We start from the raw sequence: 16,280 nt of genomic DNA, 5'->3' as shown, positions 1-16,280 counted from the left end.
CAAGTGTCTTTATCTTATTAAAACAAATATGCATTTTTACGATTTTTGTAGCGTGTTAAAGTGACACGTTTGCCTGCAATCATGACTCGTTTGACCCCTACCCTGTATAACACAGTTAATGAAAAGGTAACAAACAAAAACTATTAAAGACTATGCATTAAACAGTAAAATCTCCTCCATGAATCTGTTTTTCTTTTTGATTTACCTATCTGGTTCATATTTTACAATTTGAAAATGATGAAAAATCACTTGCAACAGTGGGCGCGAATGAGTTGCGTTTCTTTCGCCGGGTACTGTACAGACTCATAGGCCCATTTATCGTCTTATCACTTCTTTTTCTTCACATTATCATTTTGTATACTTTTTATATTATCTATTCTGTATTACTTTGTATCTGCACACACACACACTCTCTCTCTCTCTCTCTCTCTCTCTCTCTACTTCCTAGTATTCACTTCTACTCACAGAAACACAATGAACTCATCCAAACCGACACTGACCCATCCACACACAAACCAGCCCAAAACACACATTGCTGCTTTAGCGTCAAATAAAAGTTTATTAGTCAAAACATGAGTATACATACTGTACGCAGTAATTCAACAACGTTTCAACAACAAAAAAGCTAACATTCACAAGCTACGATCGCAACTCAAAAACAAAATAACAAGTGTGTACACAGATTACACATACAAAATAAATGCAACGGAACATGAATTCTCCCACATGTCCGTCTCTTTATACTTCTTGCGTCCTCTCTCTTCTTTCTTGAAATACACAACACACCTACTACCATCATTGTTTTAACTGTCTGTACTCAACAACTACATCTCACACAGAAAACACGACAGGGTGATGTCCTTGTTTTTGTCTTATCAATTGCTATCAGAACCTTGCTTTCACGGAGACTGTGTATTTTTGAGAGAAACATTTTAATCACAATAACTTTAGTTTTGCAAGAAGTCGCTGATTATGTTGAACTTTCAGCTGACGTGAATTTTGTCCAGAAATTCGGTGACGACAAAGAAGTTAAGCATGCGACTTTGGCACTGAGGCATTGGCTAAAAGAGAGAACCCACCTGGTCATCACCGCCCCCCCCCCCCCCCTAACCCGTACCTCATCCCCGCTCCCGAGTCCTCGTCAGAAACAACCTGACCCGCCATGCCACTGCCTCATTTATTGTCGTTTTCTGCACTCACTTCAAAAAGGTGTGTTATAACTTCTGGAAACGATATGACAAACACCGCGATGAAGATACATTGACGGCAAAGAGAGAAAGAATTGAAGAGAGATACTAAGAAAGACAGACCTAATATCATATTATATGAACATTTATATTTAAACGACTACTGGCCTTAACTGACAAAAATGACGGCACAGTGCTTAAGTGTTGTTGACTCAACTTGCACTTAGTTTGTCAACTACACTGTCAACCAGAAAAAGTCTGTTGTTAATGATAATATGTACATATCAACAAATTATAGAAGAAGATATTTTGGATAAAACTATTGACTATCAAGAGCGTGAACCTGAGATACATGCCTACCAGTCACAGCACAAAACTACACAGAACAGCGAACTGCGTTGTGAACACATGTGGACGCCAAGAAGTGATTACTATGGAAGTAACTCACAGCTTCAGTAGCAACAAAAAAAAATGGCATAATGAAGGCACAAATGGTATGTGAAATCTACATTCAGAATACATGTGTATTTATATAAGTTCTTAAATGTAACAATGTTTTTATCATCATCATCATTATTATTATTATTATTATTATTAACATTATTGTTATAAATGCCTTACAAACATTAACTGACTGCATAAGTCCTGAAACTACACCAAAGCCTAACTTATACTCTACTCATACACCCCGGGGGGAAAAAATCAAGAACTTTTTTCAAAAGTACAAAACCGGCGTAGCAGTGAATTTTTAACTCGAATTCGATGTGCTGAATCATTAACATTGAATAGATGACAGACTTCTTTACACCAGGTAACTGTGTCATTTTTTTGGTTAATGCTGTAGATAAACAATAATATCAATAATAAATCCACACAATGCACTCTAGGCATGACAAACATGAAAAAACGCTAACGTGTCAAGTACTTATTGATTGCATATTCTGTTTGATTTGGAGGGCTTTTGCGTGTACTCAGCATCTTGAATGGCAATGCACTACAGTTGCCGATGTTTAAATTCCCGCAGAACCAAAGTTCCATATAAACGTGTACATTATAACGATTAAAAGTTCAGGCATTGAGATGTTTATTTTATCGTAGAAGTTTCAACTTGAATACAAACAACTAAATGTACAAGATGCCGCTAGGATAACGACATGTAATTGTGTAAAAATGACAGATTAAAACAGGTCCTACAACAACTAATACAGTGTACAAGACTGAACTAGTTACTATCACAGAAATGATAGGCAAATGCTATCACAGCATAAATAAAAGGACACAACACTTCACACCAGTACACAACTTGCAGGGAATAAAAGATGGAATTGCGTGGTTGAAACGATGTTTGATGCAATCCTTGAAAGTGCCACTACTTGTGTATGTAGAAAATCACAACATATAAAACAAACGAATTCTAACACTGTTAGCTAATTATTCTGATAGTGAACTATGCTACGTACATACTGTACCGTCGAGGTTTTGTGTCAAGGCGCAGACAAACAGCACAAAATGTCAGTATCAAACGGACCACAAAGCCTGTATTGCCGTCATGAGGGATCTACATTAATTACACAAAGCATGTTCAGTCTTGTGCAAGGTTAAAGCTGTATATTGGCAGTAGATTGACCCTGCGTGTCAATAATTGTATTTACAAGATCATATAATGCATTTCAGCGGATCTACAGCCTATTCTGTACATTTCAGCACCAGACAGTACAAATAAATTCAACTCAGAAATAAATGTCAAGCAATAATCACCCCGAGATAAATTTTATCGGACTTTCTCGTCTGCTTCATCGTCCCCCCCAGAGGGTTTACAGTTTCGTTTTTAATAATAGAAAGAAATTGCGCTACACGAGCAAACTCAAAATAAGGTTGTTAAAAAGGTTTAGCCAAGCTGTTTTGCATAGAAACGACAGAAAACTCGCAGAGTTAAAAAAGTGCGCATCCGAGTTCCATTATAGTTTCATAGTGGCAGCGACAAGTCATTAGCTGACAACCACGAACGAGACTACGCTGAAGTCATTTTCCTTCACCGTACATAAACCTGCAGAGGACAAATAGGCACTTTGCGGAAAGAAACCTTTTTTTCGCACACCAGTGACAAAACACACTTACGAATGACGGGCACCAAAAATGTTATTTCATCAAACATTTGTATGCATAGTTAATGAAGAATCACGTCATGCTCTTTGTTGAAGAGAAAAAACACCATAGTTGTGAAGCTACACAGTTTGGACTCATAAAGAACTGGCAAAAAAACCGGTTAAATGCATACAGTATACACGTACGTGACAATCGCTCTCGTTTTTGACTCCCAGCCGTGTTACACTAAGTCACAAGACAGTTCTTAGTTATTGATGGCCTAACGCCACTACCTGACCTTTTCTCCGAGTTCCTATAATGAAACAAAAAGACTCTCGAAAACTCCGTGTGGCAACACACGCGGACGCCATAAACATTCATCGACACACCCAGTTTAATTAAAACAATGTTTGACCTTGACCCACATTCCCCTCCCCTGCATGGCAATGAACTTGAACTCGACCGTGACCCGTCCTACGACTCAGCTTCGGCAGGGACCTTGGCCTTGTTGTTCTCGTGGTCGCGGAGATGCCTGTAGATGGACTGCACGTAGGTGAAGACACACTTCCAGTCCGGGTTCTTCATCTTCACCATGTCGTCCGTGTCCAGCAGTGGCGCGATGTCAGCCAGTTTCCTGAGCGACACAAAACACACACACACACACACTTTACAAAAAACTCGTCAACGAAACAAACCAGGAAAAATAAGCAAAGCCTTCATGACTCACGTTTGTAAGATGGTTTAATGTCCGTGGAGGGGGAAAATACAGAGCGTTGCTGAAACAAATTACAAGCTGCAGAAAGAAACTGCATATTGCGTGAGAAAGGCATTGGCAGTTAGCTTAGAGACAAACCACAGCATATCTAAAGTACATTTTGTTTAAACAATCAGAAAAATGTGAATATGTATATGTGCTGCGGTTTTTAGACTGATTTTTCTTCAGTCGCTTGCAAACAACTTCTGACCAAAGCATCCTTGTTATGACTGGACACCTGGAGAGAAGGGATACTTCAGACTGGCCCCTTTGCTGTGTCCTCTCACGAGAGGTGACAGAGCATAAAGGAAAGCACAGCAAAAAGAATGAACCTACTCTGCCGTGTCGAAGGCCAGGTCAAAGTTATATCTGCGGTTCTTGGGGTCCAGCTGCGAGTAGTCGAAGGCATCGGGGTAGAAGTGGTGGATAAGGGCGCAGAACGCCATCCCCGTGTTCCAGCAAGAGGAGAAGTTGGTCACCTCCACATTCTGTGGGCAACACAACACACACACCACGTCACACTCTGCGTCATCACACCAAACGCGTCACGTAAACAGTGTCCAGAAGCCAGAAGCAAGCAACAGTCATAAATCAAAAATATTCTTGGTTGAAACATTCGAATACCATGTAGTAAGACCAAATATTGTACTGATAATTTATTTAGAACTATCAACTTTGGGGCTTCACATGACATGCTTTGTTATTAAAGAAGTTAATCTCAAACTAAAACAATTACAAAACAAAGTGCAATGAAACAGTTTTAACATGCACTTCAGATTTAAACAAATACAAACCCATAACCGAAAAAATACGACTTAGATTTATCAAAATATATTATCAAGTGAAATCTTAAAAATGATTTCTTCAAGGTAAATCATATCATTCAGAAGCAAAACAATCCTACATTGCTAAAAAGCGCATTTTAAAAATTGATCTGAAAAATCAAATGCTATTTACAAGCAGCATATGGCATGGTATCTTACTGATCAACACTAACAAAGAAAAATACCTTATTTTGACATTCTTCTCACTTGTGAAAGCCCTTATGTTGCAAGCATGGCTTCATCCAATAAAAATAACACAGAAATAACCAGTCAAATCCATTTTTTGCCATTATCCAACCTTAGAAAAGCTATCCAAGCACAAAGATGTGATTTACTGACATTTACACACAGACTTTTGTAACTTCTCACCGGTTTTTCTCTCAAATCATTCAAATAATGTCTCCTTTGTTGCTGATGTTTCTACTGCTTTTGTGTACATCGCTTATTCCAATTTACTTGCTACAAGGCTGCATTTTTTCAGAAGAAAACAATCCCTATTGTATATATGAATATCTAAATTCTATGTTGAAGCTTTGACATCGATTCTATCAAATCAGCCACAAAATGTGATGCATGACAAAACTAGGCAGGAGTCAGCCATGACCATGGTGCTTCAGTTACAAAAGTCTGTGCAAAAAAACACATGATGACAAACCCAACCCTGACAAAACCCGCAACACGACCACACGGTCAGCTACAGACACAAACACCAGCATACCAGCACCACAGCTAATGCTACTGCAACAGCCCCCGTCTGATGACATCATCAACAACAACTATCTGGTATAAAAAAAATATAAAAAAAATTGCGCAGCTCGAAATAAAAGCTGCCCAAACTAAAACACTAAACCATGCAACCAAACTGAAACCCAACAAGGCAAATTAGAAACTGAACAAAATGGCTTCGTCGTAATGGGCGAGCAAAAGAACAACAATTGACAAGCTTCGGGAACAATGTCCGATCTCTGCCTTTCTAAATCGAACGAACACACACACACACACACGTAAACACATGTCACCATACACACCTAAACAGCACAGCAAGCTCTTCCACCAACTACAGCGAGGAGAAATTTTTAAAAAAAAGAGCCTTTTGCCCATGTCTGCTATCATGCATTACTGCTTGGTTCAGTTTATTTTAACCATAATAAAAACGCCTATTGCAAGGATCTGCTTTGAGTTCACTGACTGTTGCCATTTTATAACCATCACTTGCATTTACCTATCCCAAAAGCCGATGTAAAATCTGAATATCGCTTGTCAGTTAAACTGCAACGAACATTATTGTTATCATTATTATTATTTCTTTTTCTTCTTTTAATCAGAGTGGAAACTTCACAAATAAGTAGATTTTATTTACAACTCTGAAGAGACAAAAGCAAGACGATGACAGGAAAATACACCATTTTATTTTCTGGGAAAGGGGAAAATGAAACACGGGTTATTCGAAAGTGTGAAAGTTGGGTAAAACACTTGGAATGTACAGCAAACATATCATGCTTATGTGCAACATTTAAATGTCTCGGGGATGAGGGGAACATTAAAAAAACCTAGGAATTGAGGGAATGTTCTAAATGGGTAGGCGCATTTAAACAACAAAGGAAAAGAAAAACAGCCAAAATCTACATGCAGGAGCCTTGAAGTTAGTATCCTGCGCAACTGAAACCACATCCTCAGAACAAGGGAACATAAGACTGCCAACGTGTTAGTGCATTCTCAGATCCCAAACAAAAAGGGAAAAGAAAAAAACAAGAGCTCCCAAGCAGGCAGCAATCCGGACAGGCAGGGAGGGAGGGGGGTAGAGTGCGGAACCGAAAGGCCTCCACCCGGGATGGCTACTACCTCATACTCTCGCGTCATGGCTTTGCACCAATCCAGAAGGACCTGTTTGATGGCACTGGGACTGCGGGCCATGGACGGCTTGCTTCAATGAACCAAGAGGAAAACATACTGTTAAGTCACACAATAGAATACGAGGAATACAACGGAACAGAGATGAGAGTTCCTCATAACAAACAAACACATCCGTCCTGACAATGACAGAGAAGGGACAGCATATGGTGTGGACATGATCCTCTTGCCCTGTAAGAATCCCAGGACAGAGCCAGCCGGAGGTAGCTGCAAAGCAACAAAACAAAAGTGCGTCAATGAGTATTTCCTGTAAATTGACCAAACAGATGAACAACGGACATTTTGGACATCACAGGAATCCGTTTCAGCACTCGTTGGATTAGAACGTCAGAAGCACGCGTGCAGCACGTGTGCCAGTGTGCTGGGTGACACAGCAAGTAGCCAGGCCAGTGCCGGCCACCGCCAGCCTGCAAGGAGAGTGTTAGGTGTAGGCGCGGTGAGGCGTGAAGAGCTGACCAGTACCTCGTAATCCTGCGTGTTGGCCTTGACGAAGCGCAGGATCTCCTCCTTGATGACCACGGCGTTGCGACGCATGGTGTGGGCCGCCCGCTTGGCCAGTGACACTGCCACTAGACCGCTACAACACAAAGACCGCCCCGTGTCACAAGCACTCTTCACTTCACGCCCTACTCGTCATACGATGCACTAAATTAACACACTGCTGTGTATGTATTGTCAGTGGTGCACACTGAACACCCCCCCCCCCCCCAGCTTAATCAGTAACTAGATGTACAATGATTCATAATCGAAGAAAACTTGTATTCAAACACATAAACCACGACTCACAAGCAGTTAATTTTGTTCTGCTTTCTCTTCAGCTTCTTGCCACTTTGCTACGTATCCGCCCGTTTTTGTCAAAGGATGATAAAATAAAGGAACATTAAGCAGAAAAAGAAAGAAGTCATAATATCCTAGAAGATAAAATACGCAAAAAAACGCAGGCCCAAATTAAGGGTTCTCCCACAAAGGAGTATTTCCATCTTTACATTTTAATGTCCTTCATCAATCTACTAGTTGTCTTCCCCACATTCTGTTCAGTTTAAAATCATTGGTTTCACCTTGAGCGCCAGAAAAAAATAAAATACACACACTATTTTGAGTATTACTTTTCCCATCAAGCCATTTTGAAAATCGACACAAGAAAAGAAAGTCAGTGTACATTTGAGTTCCAGTGTACACCACTGCTAACATAATGCTCGATAAAACTTTTAGACTGCTGTCATTTTTTATCTGCCTCCTTTTTTTCCCAAAACGATGTTCATGTTAGCAGCTTTGAGAAATGAAAAGGGATTAGGATTTACAGTCAACTACTCCTGTTTACTTGCTGTTATGTAATGCTAAGTGAGTTACTTCAATGTCCTCTTGCACATTGCAGCGATAAACCTGTTCATTAGAATGTTCTTGTAACTCGTTGAATGTTGATACTTTTAAAATACGCACTAAATAATTAGCTACTTACAAGACGCAATAAAGGTAATCAAATGTTTGTAAACATTTAAAAGGCAGCCAACAAAGACTATGTTGGAGTAGGTAAAAACTGAAAAATGTACTGAGTGTTAGTTTTTGTTACGTCCGGGGGGACTCCTCAGAACTCTGACATGCACACAAAAAAGACAAAAAAGACGAACAACCAACCCAACACAACTCTACTGCTGAGCACGCGCTGGATCAATAACTAATAAATCACACACAGATTCTTTCTGAATTTGTTTTCAGCTAGGATATATACTCGGATATATACAAAAGAAACGCAAATAAAGGATGCGTTAATTAAACCTTTATGGACTTGAAATAAAAAGAAAATAATGATACTAGCATGTTCTGCACGTGTTGTTTTAGCGGTCTTATCTTGTCAGAACCGTGTTTGCCGTTATCTGGGTCACACGTGAGGTCTTGTTGACGGGGATCCCAAACCGTCATGGGGACCACTTTCAGCACATGCACAATGTGGAAAAGCAGCTTTTCGTGTTCAGAGTGTTCAGGCAAGCTGTACCATACTCACAAAACTGTTACAACATTCATTTCTGCGACACAGGCGCGATGCCGAGACTATCACCAGATCAGCGCCAACAGGCGTTCGGGAGACTTGATGCCAGACAATCAGTTCAGCAAGTTGCTAGGGCATTTGGAGTAAATGTCACCACGGTTTATCGCCTGCAGCAACGTTTTCATGCCAATAACAGTCCCGGAGACTTACCAGGACGTGGCAGACCCCGGGTAACAACAGCCCGACAAGATCGCCATCTTATCCATCAACACCAGCGAGATGCATTCGAAACTGCCGCCAACACAGCCCGTAACACATTTGGGGTGCATGGACAACCCGTCAGTGCCAGAACTCTACGCCTACGCCTTGGTGGGCAGAACCTGGTAAATCGGCGTCCTGCTCGACGTCCCGTCTTGACAGCTCAGCATCGCCTGGATCGTCTAGCCTGGGCCCAGCAGCATGCCCACTGGCGCCATCGGGACTGGCGGAGGGTTCTTTTTTCGGACGAGAAGCGCTTTTGCCTGGAACCTGGCGATGGGCGTGTCCGGATCTGGCGAAGACCTGGACAGCGGTTTGCTAACAATAACATCCTGCAGCATGATCGATGGGGAGGTGCCAGCGTCATGATATGGGGCGCCATTGGTGTCAATTAGCGAGTGGGACCTGTCGTCTTTCAGAACGTCGGCCAAGGTCGTGGGAATGGTGTCAATGCAGACCGCTACATCAATCAAGTCCTGCGTCCCTATGTGGTTCCATTTGTCCAGAGGTACCAGAACTGCCTGTTCCAGCAAGACAATGCCCGTCCCCATACTGCACGTGCTACCCAGGACAGGTTGCGTCACAACAGCGTGAACATTCTGCCTCATCCTGCTCGATCTCCGGATCTCAACCCAATCGAACACTTTTGGGACACCATGCAAAGAAGGATTAATGCCCTTGCCCGGAGACCCCGCACAGCAGCAGAACTGCGTGCTGCCGTGACCCAGGTGTGGGCTCAGGTCCCTCAGCAGCAAATTAATCACCTCGTCCTCTCCATGTACCGGAGGTGCGCCACAGTCATCAACGCCCAGGGAGGAGCAACACGCTTTTGACTTTCAACAGTCTTCAAACAGTGTTCAGTGGAACATGGCACGTCATGCTCTCATCCCAATACACTTTTCCGTATGGTTTTTGTATCGGTCAATCCGTTTCCTTGTTATTGTTAACCCGAAATAATTAATTCGACATTAAAATTCATGGGTAAGCCATCTTCACTGCAGCATTTGCGTTTCTTTTGCCTCTGAGTTTAGATATACAAAAATTATTAAACAAGCATTACATTTTTTAGTTTTATTATCATCATTATTCTGGGGTTAAAGTGAAACATTACATTGACTAACATAAATCCGACGGAAAGAAAAAGATCCTATGACCTAAGGCAAACCATTATATCTTTCGTATGAATATGAAAGGCACTTCTACTTTTCGCACCTATTTTGTCATTCTTCACGAATGTACCCTACTGCTATTATGACGAACACAGCCAAGAAGAAGGGGGGAAGAAGGTGGGTGGCGTACGTGGGGAGAGATATAAGATATGATAAGATCATCGTTATTGAGAGAGAGAGAGAGAGAGAGAGAGAGAGAGAGAGAGAGAGAGAGAGAGAGAGAGAGAGAGAGAGAGAGAGATTTGTTTGTTTGTTTATTTGTTGCTTAACGTCCAGCCGACTACGCAGAGCCATATCAGGACGAGGAAGGGGGGGATGAAGGGGGCCACTTGTCAAGCGATTCCTGTTTACAAATGCACTAACCCATTACTTGTGTCCCAGCAGGCTTTAGTAGAACTAAATTAATACCTACTGGAAGATTACCAGTTTCCAGTATGTTAAAATAGGCTTAACCTATCTACTGCTGGACTTACATCAGAACACTAACAGATTAAACTATACATGAATCGCGAGACAAGCGGCAAGAGAAGAGATTTTTGGAAAAAATACAGGTGAATGAGCAAGAAGGCAGAAAAAAGAAAAGAATTCATGAAGAAAAAGAGAGCATGACAGGAAAGAGGAACCAAAAATCTACCTAACAGCAAACTAGAAAGCTCCTGCGGTTCCAAAAACAGGAGGGGCCTTTAATTTCATAACCGCAGTGCCCCACTGCGGGAGAGGTTTAAGGCAACGCCTTTTCTTACAACCGGTCCTTACTTCTAATACAAATGTCTAATAAATGATAAACAAGTAAAGCAACATGACAACTAAACAAAGTAAACGAACGAACCAGCAAACAATCGACAAGTAAGCAAACAAGCAAATAAACATAAACAACAAAATGACAAAGTAAGCAACATACAAATCGAAAGCGAAACATGCAACATGCTAATTGAGGTTACACATGTAAAGTGATCGACGGTATGTGAGAGAGAGAGAGAGAGAGAGAGAGAGAGAGAGAGAGAGAGAGAGAGAGAGAGAGAGAGAGAGAGAGAGAGAGAGAGAGAGAGACGAATACGATGGTTTATTTGTGTCAGAAATGAGCCTCTCATAAGGATGATGGGGAACTGGGGTAATTAATACGCAATCAAAAATCAAACATTCCAAATCGAAGAACATCACTGCATTTGTCAGAGTCAGGGATACCTTGACTCACACTGCATATCAACAACGTTCATCATTAACATCATGATTTTTTAAGTCCTACAGTCTTTGGTTATCTGCCCTGTGGTGACAGAATTGAAAAGTTAATGGTACGCTCGTAACGGCCGAGAGAGAGAGAGAGAGAGAGAGAGAGAGAGAGAGAGAGAGAGAGAGAGAGAGAAAGAGGGAGAGAGAGAGAGAAACAAGAGAGAGGGTTGGGGGTTGAGATAGAGTAGGGGAAGGGATAAGAAAGTCCAGACGGGGTTGGTTCACTCCGAGTTGGAGATGTACATAGTACGGAGATTATATGCATCACAAGAGAAGCTACAGTAAGCAGCAGAATATGAATGCCCACCAGGACGAAAGAAAGAAAAATAACATACAGCGTACGATAGGGAAGTAACCAGTAAAGACAAGGTCACAAAAGACATAACAAAGACGCTGCTCAAAAAGGAGCGTGAGATATTCAGTATGATTCTAGAATGTATATATAGCAGCAGACGAAAATGAATACTTTAATAAAGAAAAATCAATAAATCAATCAATCAATCATTCAATAAATATATATGGAAATTAACAACAAGAATGACAATAACGGATGACGAAAAATCATGTCATTAATGTAAGTAAGTTAATGGGGGAATAAAAATGAATTAAAACCATCGTGTGTTAAGAAACACACAAACAAGCAAACGAACAAAGTACCAAACAAACAAATGTGACCCCCCCCCCCCCCCCACGGGTCAGAAAAGAGAGCCCGGGAGCAAAGAAGTTCGACATAAAGAGTTAAGAATTGTATAGTTGCAGAAACTAATACAATCAATATGTAGGCCTAACATTCACGAGGACACGAATAACATAGAAGACAAAGGGTTGGGTGGGGTTTTGAAAGAGGCACACGGACAAAAGAAATGCACTTTATAAAGCTAAAGCTAAGCAGCAAAAAATATTTCTTCAGGTGATCTAGTGCTTGATACTTGCTGTATCGAGTAAATACAAAAATACAAGTGTATCGGGTGACATGGCAAGGGAAATAAGGTGTTGAAGGGAGAGTATCTCTCCTCACCTTTCACCATTGCTGGAAAAAGAGCAAGTGTTAGGATTAATGTTGATCTGGAATTAAATCAGTTAGTCGAACGATCAAAAATTAGCATAAACAAACAGACCCATCACCAGTGAAAAGACAATAAAATAGTATTGTTAGTCTTCATTTTAAAACGTTGAATCATATATTCAACCCTGTAATCAAAATTCATTAGTACATGTAACAGAAAGACTGAACAAAATATTGTAAACCCAGAGCGTGTATGGTTAAAATGTTATTTCTGATTCCAACTAACAATACTAAATTAAACGGTAAATCAAATGCAAAGAAATAACGTTCCAATCAAAGAATGTAAAGGTAAATGTCAGTCATGTTATAGGTATTCGAACAAACTTCTGATAATGATCATTTTTGGTAAAGCAGTCGGGCGGGGATGTAGCTCAGTCAGTAGCGCGCTGGATTTGTATCCAGTTGGTGCAAACTAAGAACACATTTTGCATGTCAAACTGATTTTTACATATCTGTCTGACATTCATGAAGTTCACGGCCGTCATTCGTTGTAAAGAAATGAAAATAATGGTAAATAGGGGAAAGGGAAAAATCTGCTGCAAAATTGCACAACTAGTTTTCTAAAGGACATGATCTCATAAATGTTGTGTGTCAATCTTGCGAGAATACTTGCCGAGTAGCTTTCGTTTGTAACATTATTGCTGACATTCATACCTGACCTGTACCTCTTAAAGAAGAACACTTTTGTGCTAACAGTTACCCATTCCATTCAAATAAAGGCAGACATGTGACCGGCAAAAGCATTGTTGCATTTCGAACGTAAAACACAGTTAAACAATTGCATTTAGGAATAAGAATCTGATAACGTTTTACGTCACCAGTAATCAAGAAAGATTGGAATCAACAGGTGCATACCATTCTGGCTGACGTGAAAATTCTCTTTCTAAACCAACACAGAAGTGCCAGAAGAGCATGAAGCGTACTTACTTGGTGGGTTTGGCTGAAGGGTTAGCGGCGTCCATCTGCTTGAAGGCTGCCATGGCCCCACGTGCCCCTTGAGGCTTGGCTGCACAATAAGCACACAGCACACTGACAACATGCACGTGGTGCTCGTTCCCCTTCACTGACCTTCTTCACAATGCGCACCATTATCAACCATAACACTCTGGCAACTCAATGGCTATCCCTCAACAAGGCAGTAAAAAGGCCAGCCTTTAGTAACTTTTAAATATCAATATATTGCGAAATAAGTCAAGCATATGCAGAAAATGTCACGTATTTTACCTAATTTTATGTAATGTATTGATCTCATCCTTTTTTCTTCATATTTACTTATTGTCCTTTAAGATAAAGACACAAATAAACAATGTTCAAATGCATTCTATGTCTCAGAAAGGACACCAGAATAAAACACCCTGCACTTACAGTGATTCAGCACCGACAATCAGCCATTAAACACACACACAGTCGTAAAGCGAATTAGTGATAAGAATCAGTCTCAGTTTTAAAATCTGTCACAAAATTGCACTGCGAGAAAAAAAACCACTCCATGAACGTAGATAAACGAAGCGTGAAAAATCACTCAACACATCCAAAGAAGAAAAAAAAACGTAAAAGAACTCTGAAAATGACAGACTATCTTTTCATCCGTCTACACTTCTTTGAAGCCACAACGTTCTCACCGACACATGCTTTATCCTCCGCATAAGCGCTAACATGCAAGCATCGTGCACTGACTAGAATACACAACTCAAACATGTTGAAAGCACCTCTCTAAAGAAACATGTTGAAAGCACCTCTCTAAAGAAACATTGCAAGATCACATTCTACATTCCATGACAATCTACAAGCCATTTATTCATTGCGCCATTTATTTTACGATGACCATAATAACTGCAGTTATCAAACTGCTTACGTCAAGTTTTGCTTTTACGGTGTTTTGAGGAAGAAAAAACCCATACTTTGTCAATATAAAAGGCTCCCCCATATTTTCTACAAAATCACCATTATTGCCTCTGGTCTACCCAGTGCAAAAGATAACCTCCCCAGTTCTTTCAGATGCATTTAAAATGTACACAAGAAGTGCTTGACGCCCGTTCACAGCCCTATTGTCCATCCCTTACCCACACTTTTCTTTTAAGGAGAGAGAAGAGACTCCTCAACAGCAACTTCTATCCCCAGTCAAACGTCCACTAAAGAATACTAAACTATACCAGATGAGAAAACAATTTAATATGTCCAGGAATCTTTGCAGAAGAGATAAATACTACTCTTACGAAGAGTTCATATTGCATATGGTAGAATATACTGCTTATATCTACCTCCCCAGGACTCTGTCTTCTGTGCTTTGTGGACGACCCCATCACGACTGCTCCAGGACTCCGTTTTGATGGTAATGCTACCGCTGGATTCCGGCCCACTCACGCCGCTTAACTGTTCCTTCAGGCTCCTAGTGTTTAGTTCTACACGCCAACACCAGAGGGCAGGGCAGGCGGCAACCAGCAGGCAAGGGAGAGAAAGTAGGTCAAGGTCAAATGTGTCGAGGTCTGAGAGAACGGGCGGCAGGACTTGTTGGGACCTGTTCAGTTGTGTACGTCCGCGAGTATTGATTCGTTTTTAAACGGTTTTAGCTCTCGTATTCTTCTTCTTTTTTTTCTTGATTATTTTTCGAGAAGGCTTCCAACAATCTGTTTCCTACGGCTTAATCTTCTCTTAACAAAGTAAGCTACAACAAATGAACATGTAAACTTCTGAACGCGCACCAGCTGATGCTTTTTTTTCTCTTTTAGACAGTATCAAAACCGGATGTTTTCCTGAATTCTTTAACATATGTCGACAATATAGTCCACAGGAGGAGAGGTCATTCATTGGGGTGAAGGGAGATAAGAGGAGGGTGGGTGGATGGATGGGTAAAAGGGAGACCGTCGTCGGTACAGTTCTGTGATGTAATCGCTTGGCATTAGAATAAACCAATGCCTTGTCAATTTGATATTGCAGGGAACATTTCCCACTTTAAGTTTGCAAACAAAGAAACCAAACGCACAACTGACCAGGTCACAACACGTACTGTTACTCATCCCCTAAAGAAATCATGTCTTCCGGTGTTACGTCACAAAAATACGGGTCAGACTGACACTGACGGTTAGAGTCGTGACGTATGAAAACCGAGCAAAGGGTGTCACAACGGGGGGTAGGGGGCCAAATCGAGTGCATGTCTCGAGTTACGTCATCATATGATTTACAATCTGTCAAAACCACTGACCTTTTCATACACTAATGAAATAGAAACACAAAGAAACTGATCCGGTTATGTACAAGTACATGAACTGTTTGGCCGCGAAATTGATTTATGCTCGGCTCACACAACTACAAATACCTCATCAGTCAGAAATGATCAGAAGCGTAACGATCTTTCTGGCGTCTTACTCTACATTACGTAATAAATATGCATTACACTCGGCAATTTTTTAAACAAAGACCCACAACCTAACGTGAGCAACACAGTGCATACATACGTCGTTGCCAGGTTGCAGAGGGGCCACTAAGAATGTAATGCAGAGTTCCTGGACTTATTTTATCAACCAAAAGTGAGTTATCTACCACCTCGTTCTTCACGACTCGAGCATAACCATGACCTGAGGTAATGGCCTTAGAAACTCTGTACGCCTCCTACGGTTCAGCTCCCTAATTGAGTGTAAGTCGATAGAATCGACGTGCTTGCCAACATTTGAAGTCAGCATTTCCACAATGCACAAAAAGTGTAGTCACTGACAAGGAAGCGACAGAAACCACACACCACACTCTAAACAACATCCACAACTTTAAAAATCATGAAGCATGCAGAACTGTACCTTTGGACTGTTTTGTCA

At 41.0% G+C, this 16,280-nt stretch overlaps 1 protein-coding gene across 12 annotated transcripts in view; it reads right to left on the bottom strand.

Annotated features, from left to right (window-relative positions):
- Window positions 1–536: 536 nt before the first annotated feature.
- Window positions 537–16,280, bottom strand: part of LOC138977037 (muscle M-line assembly protein unc-89-like) — a 184,227-nt gene continuing 168,483 nt past the window's right edge. For 6 of the 12 annotated variants that reach the window (XM_070349935.1, XM_070349941.1, XM_070349930.1 and 3 more), the window contains 4 exons: window positions 13,399–13,477; window positions 7,224–7,338; window positions 4,363–4,514; window positions 537–3,906 (listed from right to left, as the gene is read on the bottom strand). In XM_070349935.1, coding sequence (XP_070206036.1) covers window positions 3,747–3,906; window positions 4,363–4,514; window positions 7,224–7,338; window positions 13,399–13,477 — 506 coding nt within the window. In that variant the 3' untranslated portion in view covers window positions 537–3,746. Of the gene's footprint in view, window positions 3,907–4,362; window positions 4,515–6,692; window positions 6,775–7,223; window positions 7,339–13,398; window positions 13,478–14,732; window positions 14,874–16,280 lie in introns of all 12 variants that reach the window. The other 6 variants (XM_070349931.1, XM_070349939.1, XM_070349937.1 and 3 more) reach the window with 3 other exon arrangements.

The sequence above is a fragment of the Littorina saxatilis genome, linkage group LG9 (assembly GCF_037325665.1).
Source record: "Littorina saxatilis isolate snail1 linkage group LG9, US_GU_Lsax_2.0, whole genome shotgun sequence".
NCBI lineage: Eukaryota > Metazoa > Mollusca > Gastropoda > Littorinimorpha > Littorinidae > Littorina > Littorina saxatilis.
This window is presented reverse-complemented; position numbering and strand designations above follow the sequence as displayed.